The sequence below is a fragment of the Oncorhynchus nerka genome, linkage group LG4, assembly GCF_034236695.1.
Source record: "Oncorhynchus nerka isolate Pitt River linkage group LG4, Oner_Uvic_2.0, whole genome shotgun sequence".
NCBI lineage: Eukaryota > Metazoa > Chordata > Actinopteri > Salmoniformes > Salmonidae > Oncorhynchus > Oncorhynchus nerka.
The window spans coordinates 94436175-94454674 of NC_088399.1; the positions used below are offsets into that span (position 1 = coordinate 94436175).

The 18500-nt window shown below is 42.4% G+C and overlaps 1 protein-coding gene across 1 annotated transcript in view; it reads right to left on the reverse strand.

The window, feature by feature from the left end:
* Positions 1 to 18500, reverse strand: part of fndc5b (fibronectin type III domain containing 5b) — a 48417-nt gene that overhangs the window by 18279 nt on the left and 11638 nt on the right. The window contains exons 2-3 of the mRNA XM_065017094.1: positions 16527 to 16645; positions 13917 to 14115 (exon numbers count right to left, since the gene is read on the reverse strand). Of these exons, the coding sequence (XP_064873166.1) occupies positions 13917 to 14115; positions 16527 to 16645 (318 nt within the window). The remainder of the gene's footprint in view (positions 1 to 13916; positions 14116 to 16526; positions 16646 to 18500) is intronic.

The following is an 18500-nucleotide window of genomic DNA, read 5'->3' on the forward strand; positions in this document are numbered from 1 at the left end:
GGGTTTTATAACGTTCTGTATGGTACTGTGGTAATCTGGTGGATTAGGAGGGTTTTATAACGTTCTGTATGGTACTGTGGTAATCTGGTGGTTTAGGAGGGTTTTATAACGTATGCTACTGTGGTAATCTGGTGGTTTAGGAGGATGTTATAACGTTCTGTATGGTTCTGTGGTAATCTGGTGGATTAGGAGGGTTTTATAACGTTCTGTATGGTACTGTGGTAATCTGGTGGATTAGGAGGGTTTTATAACGTTCTGTATGGTACTGTGGTAATCTGGTGGTTTAGGAGGATGTTATAATGTATGGTACTGTGGTAATCTGGTGGATTAGGAGGATGTCATAATGTATGGTTCTGTGGTAATCTGGTGGATTAGGAGGGTTTGTAATCTACGTTACTGTGGTAATCTGGTGGATTAGGAGGGTTTTATAATCTACGTTACTGTGGTAATCTAGTGGATTAGGAAGATGTTATAATGTATGGTACTGTGGTAATCTGGTGGATTAGGAGGATGTCATAATGTATGGTTCTGTGGTAATCTGGTGGATTAGGAGGGTTTTATAATGTATGGTTCTGTGGTAATCTGGTCTATTAGGAGGGTTTTGTCATCTACGTTACTGTGGTAATCTGGTGGTTTAGGAGGATGTCATAATGTATGGTTCTGTGGTAATCTGGTGGATTAGGAGTGTTTTATAATGTATGGTACTGTGGTAATCTGGTGGATTAGGAGGATGTCATAATGTATGGTACTGTGGTAATCTGGTGGATTAGGAGGATGTCATAATGTATGGTACTGTGGTAATCTGGTGGTTTAGGAGGATGTTATAATGTATGGTACTGTGGTAATCTGGTGGTTTAGGAGGATGTTATAATGTATGGTACTGTGGTAATCTGGTGGATTAGGAGGATGTCATAATGTATGGTACTGTGGTAATCTGGTGGATTAGGAGGGTTTTATAATGTATGGTACTGTGGTAATCTGGTGGTTTAGGAGGGTTTTATAATGTATGGTACTGTGGTAATCTGGTGGATTAGGAGGATGTTATAATGTATGGTACTGTGGTAATCTGGTGGTTTAGGAGGATGTTATAATGTATGGTACTGTGGTAATCTGGTGTTTTAGGAGGATGTCATAATGTATGTTACTGTGGTAATCTGGTGGATTAGGAGGATGTTATAATGTATGGTACTGTGGTAATCTGGTGGTTTAGGAGGATGTTATAACGTATGGTACTGTGGTAATCTGGTGGTTTAGGAGGATGTTATAATGTATGGTACTGTGGTAATCTGGTGGATTAGGAGGATGTTATAATGTATGGTACTGTGGTAATCTGGTGGTTTAGGAGGATGTTATAATGTATGGTACTGTGGTAATCTGGTGGATTAGGAGGATGTCATAATGTATGGTACTGTGGTAATCTGGTGGTTTAGGAGGATGTTATAATGTATGGTACTGTGGTAATCTGGTGGATTAGGAGGGTTTTATAACATTCTGTATGGTACTGTGGTAATCTGGTGGATTAGGAGGATGTTATAATGTATGGTACTGTGGTAATCTGGTGGTTTAGGAGGATGTCATAATGTATGGTACTGTGGTAATCTGGTGGTTTAGGAGGATGTTATAATGTATGGTACTGTGGTAATCTGGTGGATTAGGAGGATGTTATAATGTATGGTACTGTGGTAATCTGGTGGATTAGGAGGATGTCATAATGTATGGTACTGTGGTAATCTGGTGGATTAGGAGGATGTCATAATGTATGGTACTGTGGTAATCTGGTGGATTAGGAGGATGTTATAATGTATGGTACTGTGGTAATCTGGTGGATTAGGAGGATGTTATAATGTATGGTACTGTGGTAATCTGGTGGATTAGGAGGATGTTATAATGTATGGTACTGTGGTAATCTGGTGGTTTAGGAGGATGTTATAATGTATGGTACTGTGGTAATCTGGTGGATTAGGAGGATGTTATAACGTATGGTACTGTGGTAATCTGGTGGATTAGGAGGGTTTTATAACGTTCTGTATGGTACTGTGGTAATCTGGTGGATTAGGAGGGTTTTATAACGTTCTGTATGGTACTGTGGTAATCTGGTGGATTAGGAGGGTTTTATAACGTTCTGTATGGTACTGTGATAATCTGGTGGTTTAGGAGGATGTCATAATGTATGGTACTGTGGTAATCTGGTGGTTTAGGAGGGTTTTATAACGTTCTGTATGGTACTGTGCTAATCTGGTGGATTAGGAGGGTTTTATAACGTATGGTACTGTGGTAATCTGGTGGATTAGGAGGATGTTATAATGTATGGTACTGTGGTAATCTGGTGGATTAGGAGGGTTTTATAACGTATGGTACTGTGGTAATCTGGTGGATTAGGAGGATGTTATAATGTATGGTACTGTGGTAATCTGGTGGATTAGGAGGATGTTATAATGTATGGTACTGTGGTAATCTGGTGGATTAGGAGGGTTTTATAACGTTCTGTATGGTACTGTGGTAATCTGGTGGATTAGGAGGGTTTTATAACGTATGGTACTGTGGTAATCTGGTGGATTAGGAGGGTTTTATAACGTTCTGTATGGTACTGTGGTAATCTGGTGGATTAGGAGGGTTTTATAACGTATGGTACTGTGGTAATCTGGTGGATTAGGAGGGTTTTATAACGTTCTGTATGGTACTGTGGTAATCTGGTGGATTAGGAGGGTTTTATAACGTTCTGTATGGTACTGTGGTAATCTGGTGGTTTAGGAGGGTTTTATAACGTATGGTACTGTGGTAATCTGGTGGTTTAGGAGGATGTTATAACGTTCTGTATGGTTCTGTGGTAATCTGGTGGATTAGGAGGGTTTTATAACGTTCTGTATGGTACTGTGGTAATCTGGTGGATTAGGAGGGTTTTATAACGTTCTGTATGGTACTGTGGTAATCTGGTGGATTAGGAGGGTTTTATAACGTATGGTACTGTGGTAATCTGGTGGATTAGGAGGGTTTTATAACGTATGGTACTGTGGTAATCTGGTGGATTAGGAGGATGTTATAACGTTCTGTATGGTACTGTGGTAATCTGGTGGATTAGGAGGGTTTTATAACGTATGGTACTGTGGTAATCTGGTGGATTAGGAGGATGTTATAACGTTCTGTATGGTACTGTGGTAATCTGGTGGATTAGGAGGGTTTTATAACGTATGGTACTGTGGTAATCTGGTGGATTAGGAGGATGTTATAATGTATGGTACTGTGGTAATCTGGTGGATTAGGAGGGTTTTATAATGTATGGTACTGTGGTAATCTGGTGGTTTAGGAGGATGTTATAATGTATGGTACTGTGGTAATCTGGTGGTTTAGGAGGATGTCATAATGTATGGTACTGTGATAATCTGGTGGATTAGGAGGATGTCATAATGTATGGTACTGTGATAATCTGGTGGATTAGGAGGATGTCATAATGTATGGTACTGTGATAATCTGGTGGATTAGGAGGATGTTATAATGTATGGTAATGTGATAATCTGGTGCATTAGGAGGATGTTATAATGTATGGTACTGTGGTAATCTGGTGGAATAGGAGGATGTCATAATGTATGGTACTGTGGTAATCTGGTGGAATAGGAGGATGTCATAATGTATGGTACTGTGATAATCTGGTGGATTAGGAGGATGTCATAATGTATGGTACTGTGATAATCTGGTGGATTAGGAGGATGTTATAATGTATGGTACTGTGATAATCTGGTGGTTTAGGAGGATGTCATAATGTATGGTACTGTGGTAATCTGGTGGATTAGGAGGATGTCATAATGTATGGTACTGTGATAATCTGGTGGATTAGGAGGATGTCATAATGTATGGTACTGTGATAATCTGGTGGATTAGGAGGATGTTATAATGTATGGTACTGTGATAATCTGGTGGTTTAGGAGGATGTCATAATGTATGGTACTGTGGTAATCTGGTGGATTAGGAGGATGTCATAATGTATGGTACTGTGGTAATCTGGTGCATTAGGAGGATGTCATAATGTATGGTACTGTGGTAATCTGGTGGATTAGGAGGATGTTATAATGTATGGTACTGTGATAATCTGGTGGATTAGGAGGATGTTATAATGTATGGTACTGTGGTAATCTGGTGGTTTAGGAGGATGTTATAATGTATGGTACTGTGGTAATCTGGTGGATTAGGAGGGTTTTATAACGTTCTGTATGGTACTGTGGTAATCTGGTGGTTTAGGAGGGTTTTATAACGTTCTGTATGGTACTGTGGTAATCTGGTGGATTAGGAGGATGTTATAATGTATGGTACTGTGGTAATCTGGTGGATTAGGAGGGTTTTATAATGTATGGTACTGTGGTAATCTGGTGGTTTAGGAGGGTTTTATAACGTTCTGTATGGTACTGTGGTAATCTGGTGGATTAGGAGGGTTTTATAACGTATGGTACTGTGGTAATCTGGTGGATTAGGAGGGTTTTATAATGTATGGTACTGTAGTAATCTGGTGGATTAGGAGGGTTTTATAACGTATGGTACTGTGGTAATCTGGTGGATTAGGAGGGTTTTATAATGTATGGTACTGTAGTAATCTGGTGGATTAGGAGGGTTTTATAACGTATGGTACTGTGGTAATCTGGTGGATTAGGAGGGTTTTATAACGTTCTGTATGGTACTGTGGTAATCTGGTGGATTAGGAGGGTTTTATAACGTATGGTACTGTGATAATCTGGTGGATTAGGAGGATGTCATAATGTATGGTACTGTGGTAATCTGGTGGATTAGGAGGATGTCATAATGTATGGTTCTGTGGTAATCTGGTGGATTAGGAGGGTTTGTAATCTACGTTACTGTGGTAATCTGGTGGATTAGGAGGGTTTTATAATCTACGTTACTGTGGTAATCTAGTGGATTAGGAGGATGTTATAATGTATGGTACTGTGGTAATCTGGTGGATTAGGAGGATGTCATAATGTATGGTTCTGTGGTAATCTGGTGGATTAGGAGGGTTTTATAATGTATGGTTCTGTGGTAATCTGGTGGATTAGGAGGGTTTTGTCATCTACGTTACTGTGGTAATCTGGTGGTTTAGGAGGATGTCATAATGTATGGTTCTGTGGTAATCTGGTGGATTAGGATTGTTTTATAATGTATGGTACTGTGGTAATCTGGTGGATTAGGAGGATGTCATAATGTATGGTACTGTGGTAATCTGGTGGTTTAGGAGGATGTTATAATGTATGGTACTGTGGTAATCTGGTGGTTTAGGAGGATGTTATAATGTATGGTACTGTGGTAATCTGGTGGATTAGGAGGATGTCATAATGTATGGTACTGTGGTAATCTGGTGGATTAGGAGGGTTTTATAATGTATGGTACTGTGGTAATCTGGTGGTTTAGGAGGGTTTTATAATGTATGGTACTGTGGTAATCTGGTGGATTAGGAGGATGTTATAATGTATGGTACTGTGGTAATCTGGTGGTTTAGGAGGATGTTATAATGTATGGTACTGTGGTAATCTGGTGTTTTAGGAGGATGTCATAATGTATGTTACTGTGGTAATCTGGTGGATTAGGAGGATGTTATAATGTATGGTACTGTGGTAATCTGGTGGTTTAGGAGGATGTTATAACGTATGGTACTGTGGTAATCTGGTGGTTTAGGAGGATGTTATAATGTATGGTACTGTGGTAATCTGGTGGATTAGGAGGATGTTATAATGTATGGTACTGTGGTAATCTGGTGGTTTAGGAGGATGTTATAATGTATGGTACTGTGGTAATCTGGTGGTTTAGGAGGATGTTATAATGTATGGTACTGTGGTAATCTGGTGGATTAGGAGGATGTCATAATGTATGGTACTGTGGTAATCTGGTGGTTTAGGAGGATGTTATAATGTATGGTACTGTGGTAATCTGGTGGATTAGGAGGGTTTTATAACGTTCTGTATGGTACTGTGGTAATCTGGTGGATTAGGAGGATGTTATAATGTATGGTACTGTGGTAATCTGGTGGTTTAGGAGGATGTCATAATGTATGGTACTGTGGTAATCTGGTGGTTTAGGAGGATGTTATAATGTATGGTACTGTGGTAATCTGGTGGATTAGGAGGATGTTATAATGTATGGTACTGTGGTAATCTGGTGGATTAGGAGGATGTCATAATGTATGGTACTGTGGTAATCTGGTGGTTTAGGAGGATGTTATAATGTATGGTACTGTGGTAATCTGGTGGATTAGGAGGGTTTTATAACGTTCTGTATGGTACTGTGGTAATCTGGTGGATTAGGAGGATGTCATAATGTATGGTTCTGTGGTAATCTGGTGGATTAGGATTGTTTTATAATGTATGGTACTGTGGTAATCTGGTGGATTAGGAGGATGTCATAATGTATGGTACTGTGGTAATCTGGTGGTTTAGGAGGATGTTATAATGTATGGTACTGTGGTAATCTGGTGGTTTAGGAGGATGTTATAATGTATGGTACTGTGGTAATCTGGTGGATTAGGAGGATGTCATAATGTATGGTACTGTGGTAATCTGGTGGATTAGGAGGGTTTTATAATGTATGGTACTGTGGTAATCTGGTGGTTTAGGAGGGTTTTATAATGTATGGTACTGTGGTAATCTGGTGGATTAGGAGGATGTTATAATGTATGGTACTGTGGTAATCTGGTGGTTTAGGAGGATGTTATAATGTATGGTACTGTGGTAATCTGGTGTTTTAGGAGGATGTCATAATGTATGTTACTGTGGTAATCTGGTGGATTAGGAGGATGTTATAATGTATGGTACTGTGGTAATCTGGTGGTTTAGGAGGATGTTATAACGTATGGTACTGTGGTAATCTGGTGGTTTAGGAGGATGTTATAATGTATGGTACTGTGGTAATCTGGTGGATTAGGAGGATGTTATAATGTATGGTACTGTGGTAATCTGGTGGTTTAGGAGGATGTTATAATGTATGGTACTGTGGTAATCTGGTGGTTTAGGAGGATGTTATAATGTATGGTACTGTGGTAATCTGGTGGATTAGGAGGATGTCATAATGTATGGTACTGTGGTAATCTGGTGGTTTAGGAGGATGTTATAATGTATGGTACTGTGGTAATCTGGTGGATTAGGAGGGTTTTATAACGTTCTGTATGGTACTGTGGTAATCTGGTGGATTAGGAGGATGTTATAATGTATGGTACTGTGGTAATCTGGTGGTTTAGGAGGATGTCATAATGTATGGTACTGTGGTAATCTGGTGGTTTAGGAGGATGTTATAATGTATGGTACTGTGGTAATCTGGTGGATTAGGAGGATGTTATAATGTATGGTACTGTGGTAATCTGGTGGATTAGGAGGATGTCATAATGTATGGTACTGTGGTAATCTGGTGGTTTAGGAGGATGTTATAATGTATGGTACTGTGGTAATCTGGTGGATTAGGAGGGTTTTATAACGTTCTGTATGGTACTGTGGTAATCTGGTGGATTAGGAGGATGTTATAATGTATGGTACTGTGGTAATCTGGTGGTTTAGGAGGATGTCATAATGTATGGTACTGTGGTAATCTGGTGGATTAGGAGGATGTTATAATGTATGGTACTGTGGTAATCTGGTGGATTAGGAGGATGTCATAATGTATGGTACTGTGGTAATCTGGTGGATTAGGAGGATGTCATAATGTATGGTACTGTGGTAATCTGGTGGATTAGGAGGATGTCATAATGTATGGTACTGTGGTAATCTGGTGGATTAGGAGGATGTTATAATGTATGGTACTGTGGTAATCTGGTGGATTAGGAGGATGTTATAATGTATGGTACTGTGGTAATCTGGTGGATTAGGAGGATGTTATAATGTATGGTACTGTGGTAATCTGGTGGTTTAGGAGGATGTTATAATGTATGGTACTGTGGTAATCTGGTGGATTAGGAGGATGTTATAACGTATGGTACTGTGGTAATCTGGTGGATTAGGAGGGTTTTATAACGTTCTGTATGGTACTGTGGTAATCTGGTGGATTAGGAGGGTTTTATAACGTTCTGTATGGTACTGTGGTAATCTGGTGGATTAGGAGGGTTTTATAACGTTCTGTATGGTACTGTGATAATCTGGTGGTTTAGGAGGATGTCATAATGTATGGTACTGTGGTAATCTGGTGGTTTAGGAGGGTTTTATAACGTTCTGTATGGTACTGTGGTAATCTGGTGGATTAGGAGGGTTTTATAACGTATGGTACTGTGGTAATCTGGTGGATTAGGAGGATGTTATAATGTATGGTACTGTGGTAATCTGGTGGATTAGGAGGATGTTATAATGTATGGTACTGTGGTAATCTGGTGGATTAGGAGGGTTTTATAATGTATGGTACTGTGGTAATCTGGTGGATTAGGAGGATGTCATAATGTATGGTACTGTGGTAATCTGGTGGATTAGGAGGATGTCATAATGTATGGTTCTGTGGTAATCTGGTGGATTAGGAGGGTTTGTAATCTACGTTACTGTGGTAATCTGGTGGATTAGGAGGGTTTTATAATCTACGTTACTGTGGTAATCTAGTGGATTAGGAGGATGTTATAATGTATGGTACTGTGGTAATCTGGTGGATTAGGAGGATGTCATAATGTATGGTTTTGTGGTAATCTGGTGGATTAGGAGGGTTTTATAATGTATGGTTCTGTGGTAATCTGGTGGATTAGGAGGGTTTTGTCATCTACGTTACTGTGGTAATCTGGTGGTTTAGGAGGATGTCATAATGTATGGTTCTGTGGTAATCTGGTGGATTAGGAGTGTTTTATAATGTATGGTACTGTGGTAATCTGGTGGATTAGGAGGGTTTTATAACGTATGGTACTGTGGTAATCTGGTGGATTAGGAGGATGTTATAATGTATGGTACTGTGGTAATCTGGTGGATTAGGAGGATGTTATAATGTATGGTACTGTGGTAATCTGGTGGATTAGGAGGGTTTTATAATGTATGGTACTGTGGTAATCTGGTGGATTAGGAGGGTTTTATAATGTATGGTACTGTGGTAATCTGGTGGATTAGGAGGGTTTTATAATGTATGGTACTGTGGTAATCTGGTGGATTAGGAGGATGTCATAATGTATGGTACTGTGGTAATCTGGTGGATTAGGAGGATGTCATAATGTATGGTTCTGTGGTAATCTGGTGGATTAGGAGGGTTTGTAATCTACGTTACTGTGGTAATCTGGTGGATTAGGAGGGTTTTATAATCTACGTTACTGTGGTAATCTAGTGGATTAGGAGGATGTTATAATGTATGGTACTGTGGTAATCTGGTGGATTAGGAGGATGTCATAATGTATGGTTTTGTGGTAATCTGGTGGATTAGGAGGGTTTTATAATGTATGGTTCTGTGGTAATCTGGTGGATTAGGAGGGTTTTGTCATCTACGTTACTGTGGTAATCTGGTGGTTTAGGAGGATGTCATAATGTATGGTTCTGTGGTAATCTGGTGGATTAGGAGTGTTTTATAATGTATGGTACTGTGGTAATCTGGTGGATTAGGAGGATGTCATAATGTATGGTACTGTGGTAATCTGGTGGATTAGGAGGATGTCATAATGTATGGTACTGTGGTAATCTGGTGGTTTAGGAGGATGTTATAATGTATGGTACTGTGGTAATCTGGTGGTTTAGGAGGATGTTATAATGTATGGTACTGTGGTAATCTGGTGGATTAGGAGGATGTCATAATGTATGGTACTGTGGTAATCTGGTGGATTAGGAGGGTTTTATAATGTATGGTACTGTGGTAATCTGGTGGTTTAGGAGGGTTTTATAATGTATGGTACTGTGGTAATCTGGTGGATTAGGAGGATGTTATAATGTATGGTACTGTGGTAATCTGGTGGTTTAGGAGGATGTTATAATGTATGGTACTGTGGTAATCTGGTGTTTTAGGAGGATGTCATAATGTATGTTACTGTGGTAATCTGGTGGATTAGGAGGATGTTATAATGTATGGTACTGTGGTAATCTGGTGGTTTAGGAGGATGTTATAACGTATGGTACTGTGGTAATCTGGTGGTTTAGGAGGATGTTATAATGTATGGTACTGTGGTAATCTGGTGGATTAGGAGGATGTTATAATGTATGGTACTGTGGTAATCTGGTGGTTTAGGAGGATGTTATAATGTATGGTACTGTGGTAATCTGGTGGATTAGGAGGATGTCATAATGTATGGTACTGTGGTAATCTGGTGGTTTAGGAGGATGTTATAATGTATGGTACTGTGGTAATCTGGTGGATTAGGAGGGTTTTATAACGTTCTGTATGGTACTGTGGTAATCTGGTGGATTAGGAGGATGTTATAATGTATGGTACTGTGGTAATCTGGTGGTTTAGGAGGATGTCATAATGTATGGTACTGTGGTAATCTGGTGGTTTAGGAGGATGTTATAATGTATGGTACTGTGGTAATCTGGTGGATTAGGAGGATGTTATAATGTATGGTACTGTGGTAATCTGGTGGATTAGGAGGATGTTATAATGTATGGTACTGTGGTAATCTGGTGGATTAGGATGATGTCATAATGTATGGTACTGTGGTAATCTGGTGGATTAGGAGGATGTCATAATGTATGGTACTGTGGTAATCTGGTGGATTAGGAGGATGTTATAATGTATGGTACTGTGGTAATCTGGTGGATTAGGAGGATGTTATAATGTATGGTACTGTGGTAATCTGGTGGATTAGGAGGATGTTATAATGTATGGTACTGTGGTAATCTGGTGGTTTAGGAGGATGTTATAATGTATGGTACTGTGGTAATCTGGTGGATTAGGAGGATGTTATAACGTATGGTACTGTGGTAATCTGGTGGATTAGGAGGGTTTTATAACGTTCTGTATGGTACTGTGGTAATCTGGTGGATTAGGAGGGTTTTATAACGTTCTGTATGGTACTGTGGTAATCTGGTGGATTAGGAGGGTTTTATAACGTTCTGTATGGTACTGTGATAATCTGGTGGTTTAGGAGGATGTCATAATGTATGGTACTGTGGTAATCTGGTGGTTTAGGAGGGTTTTATAACGTTCTGTATGGTACTGTGGTAATCTGGTGGATTAGGAGGGTTTTATAACGTATGGTACTGTGGTAATCTGGTGGATTAGGAGGATGTTATAATGTATGGTACTGTGGTAATCTGGTGGATTAGGAGGATGTTATAATGTATGGTACTGTGGTAATCTGGTGGATTAGGAGGGTTTTATAATGTATGGTACTGTGGTAATCTGGTGGATTAGGAGGGTTTTATAATGTATGGTACTGTGGTAATCTGGTGGATTAGGAGGGTTTTATAATGTATGGTACTGTGGTAATCTGGTGGATTAGGAGGGTTTTATAATGTATGGTACTGTGGTAATCTGGTGGATTAGGAGGGTTTTATAACGTATGGTACTGTGGTAATCTGGTGGATTAGGAGGGTTTTATAACGTATGGTACTGTGGTAATCTGGTGGATTAGGAGGGTTTTATAATGTATGGTACTGTGGTAATCTGGTGGATTAGGAGGGTTTTATAACGTATGGTACTGTGGTAATCTGGTGGATTAGGAGGGTTTTATAATGTATGGTACTGTGATAATCTGGTGGATTAGGAGGGTTTTATAACGTTCTGTATGGTACTGTGGTAATCTGGTGGATTAGGAGGGTTTTATAACGTATGGTACTGTGGTAATCTGGTGGATTAGGAGGGTTTTATAACGTTCTGTATGGTACTGTGGTAATCTGGTGGATTAGGAGGGTTTTATAACGTATGGTACTGTGATAATCTGGTGGATTAGGAGGGTTTTATAATGTATGGTACTGTGGTAATCTGGTGGATTAGGAGGGTTTTATAACGTATGGTACTGTGATAATCTGGTGGATTAGGAGGGTTTTATAATGTATGGTACTGTGGTAATCTGGTGGATTAGGAGGGTTTTATAACGTATGGTACTGTGGTAATCTGGTGGATTAGGAGGATGTTATAATGTATGGTACTGTGGTAATCTGGTGGATTAGGAGGGTTTTATAACGTATGGTACTGTGATAATCTGGTGGATTAGGAGGATGTTATAATGTATGGTACTGTGGTAATCTGGTGGTTTAGGAGGATGTTATAATGTATGGTACTGTGGTAATCTGGTGGTTTAGGAGGATGTTATAATGTATGGTACTGTGGTAATCTGGTGGATTAGGAGGGTTTTATAATGTATGGTACTGTGGTAATCTGGTGGTTTAGGAGGGTTTTATAATGTATGGTACTGTGATAATCTGGTGGATTAGGAGGGTTTTATAACGTATGGTACTGTGGTAATCTGGTGGATTAGGAGGGTTTTATAACGTATGGTACTGTGGTAATCTGGTGGATTAGGAGGTTTTTATAACGTATGGTACTGTGGTAATCTGGTGGATTAGGAGGATGTTATAATGTATGGTACTGTGGTAATCTGGTGGATTAGGAGGATGTTATAACGTATGGTACTGTAGTAATCTGGTGGATTAGGAGGGTTTTATAACGTATGGTACTGTGGTAATCTGGTGGATTAGGAGGGTTTTATAATGTATGGTTCTGTGGTAATCTGGTGGATTAGGAGGGTTTTATAACGTTCTGTATGGTACTGTGGTAATCTGGTGGATTAGGAGGATGTTATAATGTATGGTACTGTGGTAATCTGGTGGATTAGGAGGGTTTTATAATGTATGGTACTGTGGTAATCTGGTGGATTAGGAGGATGTTATAATGTATGGTACTGTGGTAATCTGGTGGATTAGGAGGATGTTATAATGTATGGTACTGTGGTAATCTGGTGGATTAGGAGGGTTTTATAATGTATGGTACTGTGGTAATCTGGTGGATTAGGAGGGTTTTATAATGTATGGTACTGTGGTAATCTGGTGGATTAGGAGGGTTTTATAATGTATGGTACTGTGGTAATCTGGTGGATTAGGAGGGTTTTATAATGTATGGTACTGTGGTAATCTGGTGGATTAGGAGGGTTTTATAACGTATGGTACTGTGGTAATCTGGTGGATTAGGAGGGTTTTATAACGTATGGTACTGTGGTAATCTGGTGGATTAGGAGGGTTTTATAATGTATGGTACTGTGGTAATCTATGGTACTGTGGTAATCTGGTGGATTAGGAGGGTTTTATAATGTATGGTACTGTGGTAATCTGGTGGATTAGGAGGGTTTTATAACGTATGGTACTGTGGTAATCTGGTGGATTAGGAGGGTTTTATAATGTATGGTACTGTGGTAATCTGGTGGATTAGGAGGGTTTTATAACGTATGGTACTGTAGTAATCTGGTGGATTAGGAGGGTTTTATAACGTATGGTTCTGTGATAATCTGCTCCTTCACGACTGATTCTCAATTGTTTGTATTTCATTATGATTTCTTCAGAACATTTCTCAATAGTACGAATAAACGTCCTTTAAACGTTGAAACAAGATGATAAAAATAAGGTTATCTAAATGTAACCGTGGCACCTAGTATTTTACAATCCCTAATGTTTTCATCCCCAGTGTAATCTGTTTATCCGCGGTGTGATGTAAGGGCTGCTGTCTTTCTCTTCTCTGTGTGTATCTGGGTCGCTGAGAGAGGAGGTGGTCAAACTGGAAGTGCTACGGAGTTGCTCTAGTTAACAGCTTTAGCATTACAAATGGGAATTACATTTTGGAACAGCCAGGCGTTTCTACTCTGTATTAAAACGGTACAATAGCCAGGACATTTTAACAGGACAATGTATGAGGTGTTGTATGAAGCTGGAACCCCGTTGTGAGAAAACGTGCCTGTTGGTTTTGACATATTCAGTCCGTATTAAAAATAAAAAAAACATTTTTGTGATTGTGTGTGTGTGTGTGTGTGCATGTGTCTTTGAAAGACAAAACGAGTGTGTGTGTATGTTACCTACCTGGGCCTGTGGAGGCCAGTTTCTCAGACTCTCTGGGAGTTCTGAAGCTGACCGGGTCACTGGGAGGACTACTGCCTCCCATGCTGATGCTCTGGACATGAACAATGTACTCCGTGTCCTCCTCCAAGTCCCATAATGCACAGGAGCGCGTGGTCGTGTTTACTTCCTGGATGTACCGCAGCATGCGCACATCCTTCTTCTGTAACCAATGACAGCAGGAGGTGTTTGGGTTACATTTAGGGCCGTAAAAACAAGGATACAGACCAAGATATCAGATATCTAACCTGCCCTATCCCACTGTCCTATCCAACTGCCCTATCCCACTGACCTATCCCGCTGCCCTATCCACTGACCTATCCCACTGTCCTATCCCACTGCCCTATCCACTGCCCTATCCCACTGCCCTATCCCACTGCCCTATCCCACTGCCCTATCCCACTGCCCTATCCCACTGCCCTATCCCACTGCCCTATCCCACTGCCCTATCCCACTGCCCTATCCCACTGACCTATCCCACTGCCCTATCCCACTGCCCTATCCCACTTAGACAAAGCCTACTGCTCTAGCCTCACTGTATTGGCCCACTGTATTGGACCACTGCCCTAGCCCACTCACTGTACTGGCCCACTGTATTGGCCCACTTCCCTAGCCCACTCACTGTACTGGCCCACTGTATTGGCCCACTGCCCTAGCCCACTCACTGTACTGGACCACTGTATTGGCCCACTTCCCTAGCCCACTCACTGTATTGGCCCACTGTATTGGACCACTGCCCTAGCCCACTGTCCTAGCCCACTGTATTGGCCCACTGTCCTAGCCCACTGTATTGGCCCACTGTCCTGGCCCACTGTCCTAGCACACTGTCCTGGCCCACTGTTTTGGCCCACTGTCCTAGCCCACTCTATTAGCCCACTGTATTGGCCAACTGTCCTAGCCCACTGTATTGGCCCACTGTCCTTGCCCACTGTCCTGGCCCACTGTTCTGGCCCACAGTCCTAGCCCACTGTCCTAGCCCACTGTATTGGCCAACTGTCCTGGCCCACTGCCCTTGCCCACTGTATTGACCCACTGTCCTAGCCCACTGTATTGGCTGACTGTCCTGGCCCACTGTATTGGCACACATTCCTGGCCCACTGTCCTAGCCCACTGTATTGGCCCACTGCCCTAGCCCACTGTCCTAGCCCACTGTATTGGCCCACTGTCCTAGCCCACTGTATTGGCCCACTGTCCTGGCCCACTGTCCTAGCACACTGTCCTGGCCCACTGTTTTGGCCCACTGTCCTAGCCCACTCTATTAGCCCACTGTATTGGCCAACTGTCCTTGCCCACTGTCCTGGCCCACTGTTCTGGCCCACAGTCCTAGCCCACTGTCCTAGCCCACTGTATTGGCCCACTGTATTGGCCCACTGTCCTGGCCCACTGTCCTGGCCCACTGTATTGGCCCACTGTCCTGGCCCACTGTCCTAGCCCACTGTATTGGCCCACTGTCCTGGCCCACAGTCCTAGCCCACTGTCCTAGCCCACTGTATTGGCCCACTGTCCTGGCCCACTGTCCTGGCCCACTGCCCTTGCCCACTGTATTGACCCACTGTCCTAGCCCACTGTATTGGCACACAGTCCTGGCCCACTGTCCTAGCCCACTGTATTGGCCCACTGTCCTGGCCCACTGTTTTGGCCCACTGTCCTAGCCCACTCTATTAGTCCACTGTATTGGCCAACTGTCCTAGCCCACTGTATTGGCCCACTGTCCTTGCCCACTGTCCTGGCCCACTGTTCTGGCCCACAGTCCTAGCCCACTGTCCTAGCCCACTGTATTGGCCCACTGTATTGGCCCACTGTCCTGGCCCACTGTCCTGGCCCACTGTATTGGCCCACTGTCCTGGCCCACTGTCCTAGCCCACTGTATTGGCCCACTGTCCTGGCCCACAGTCCTAGCCCACTGTCCTAGCCCACTGTATTGGCCCACTGTCCTGGCCCACTGTCCTGGCCCACTGCCCTTGCCCACTGTATTGACCCACTGTCCTAGCCCACTGTATTGGCACACAGTCCTGGCCCACTGTCCTAGCCCACTGTATTGGCCCACTGTCCTGGCCCACTGTATTGACCCACTGCCCTAGCCCACTGTATTGACCCACTGTCCTTGCCCACTGTCCTGGCCCACTGTCCTAGCCCACTGTATTGACCCACTGTCCTTGCCCACTGTCCTAGCCCACTGTATTGGCCCACTGTCCTGGCCCACTGTCCTAGCCCACTGTCCTAGCCCACTGTATTGGCCCACTGTCCTGGCCCACTGTATTGGTCCACTGTCTTAGCCCACTGTCCTGGCCCACTGTATTGGTCCACTGTCTTAGCCCACTGTCCTTGCCCAATGTCCTGGCCCACTGTATTGGCCCACTGTCCTGGCCCACTGTATTGGCCCACTGAGACAAAGCTGAGGCATCAGCTCTGGTAGCAAACATGAGTTTTCTGTCTCTCAGAATCAGACAAGGTCACTCATCACACAATTGTAGTTCAACTCACCAACTCCCGACTTAATCCAACACACAAACACAAACTCACAGACGTGCACTCATGTTAGACAGAGACACACAAACACACACACTCCCCTACCTGTTGTGTGACGGCGAATCCGATGACGGGATCTCCCTCCAGTATCTCCCATGTGACTATGGCTGTGTTCGCCTCCAGCTCCCTGATCGTCACATTGACAGGAGCCGACAGAGTTGAGTCTATACACACACAGACACACACACACACACACACGCGGGCGCACAGAGACACACATGCAAATACATGCGCACACACATCACAGGAGAGGTGAGAAAGTGTCTAGGTAGAAAAACAGACAGACAGACGGACACCACAGGAGAGGTGTGAAAGTGTGTGACACACGGACAGAACCAACAGGACAGAAGGTGAGAAGGGTCCTAATGTGTCTTTACTCCTGGTTTGACATCACACACCTTTCTGCTCATAGCAACCTGTCATAGCAACCTGTCACCTGCTCTTTCTCAGTGGGAGAAGAGGTAACGTTAAAGGTCATAGCAACCTGTCATAGCAACCTGTCATAGCAACCTTTCAGTGGGAGAAGAGGTAATGTTAAAGGTCATAGCAACCTGTCATAGCAATCTGTCAGTTGGAGAAGAGATAACGTTAAAGGTCATAGCAACCTGTCATAGCAACCTGTCATAGCAACCTGTCATAGCAACCTGTCAGTGGGAGAAGAGGAAACGTTAAAGGTCATAGCAACCTGTCATAGCAACATGTCATAGTAACCTGTCAGTGGGAGAAGAGGAGCCAGGTAACGTTACTGTATTTATATATCTCATTTGTATGTGTCTGTTTTCTGTTCTATTTTAACTGTTGGGGAGATGGGTAAATAAGAATTTGTTGTTAAATGACTTGCCTAGTTAAATAAAGAGGGATATTGTTCAACTGTCTTGACTCACGTCCTCGTTTACTGTTGTCTGAGGATAGAAGGATAACTGAATGATGTATTTTACTCTCCTATCTCTCTCCTTTCTCTCTCCTCTCTTTCCCTCTCGCTCCCTCTCTCCTCTCTGCTATCTCTCTTCTTTCTCTCTCCGTCTCTCTTCTCTCTCCTCTTTCTCCTCTCTTCTCTCTCCCTCTCTCTCCTCTCTGCTATCTCTCTCTTCTTTCTCTCTCCTCTCTCCATCTCTCTTCTCTCACCTCTTTCTCCTCTCTCCTCTCTCTTCTCTCTCCCTCTCTCTCTCCTCTGCTATCTCTCTCTTCTTTCTCTCTCCTCTTTCTCCTCTCCTATCTCTCTCCTCTTTCTCCTCTCTCCTGTCTCTTCTCTCTCCCTCTCTCTCTCCTCTCTGCTATCTCTCTCTTCTTTCTCTCTCCTCTTTCTCCTCTCTCCTATCTCTCTCCTCTCTCTTCTCTCTTTCTCTCTCTCTCCTCTCTTTCCTCTAACTCTCTCTCCTCTCTCTCTTTCACACACAAACACTCATTCACATGCACCGATTATCTTGGATTCTCTGATGCTCTGATTCTCTGATTCTCTGATTCTCTGATCCTCTGATTCTCTGATTCTCTGATCCTCTGATTCTCTGATTCTTTGATTCTCTGATTCTCTGATTCTCTGATTCTCTGATTATTTGATCCTCTGATCCTCTGATTCATTGATCCTCTGATTCTTTGATCCTCTGATTCTCTGATTCATTGATTCTCTGATTCATTGATCCTCTGATTCTCTGATTCATTGATCCTCTGATCCTCTGATTCATTGATCCTCTGATTCTCTGATTCATTGATCCTCTGATTCATTGATCCTCTGATTCTTTGATCCTCTGATTCTCTGATTCATTGATTCTCTGATTCATTGATCCTCTGATTCTCTGATTCATTGATCCTCTGATCCTCTGATTCTTTGATCCTCTGATTCTCTGATTCATTGATCCTCTGATCCTCTGATTCATTGATCCTCTGATTCATTGATCCTCTGATTCTTTGATCCTCTGATTCTCTGATTCATTGATCCTCTGATTCATTGATCCTCTGATTCTTTGATCCTCTGATTCTCTGATTCATTGATCCTCTGATTCATTGATCCTCTGATTAAAG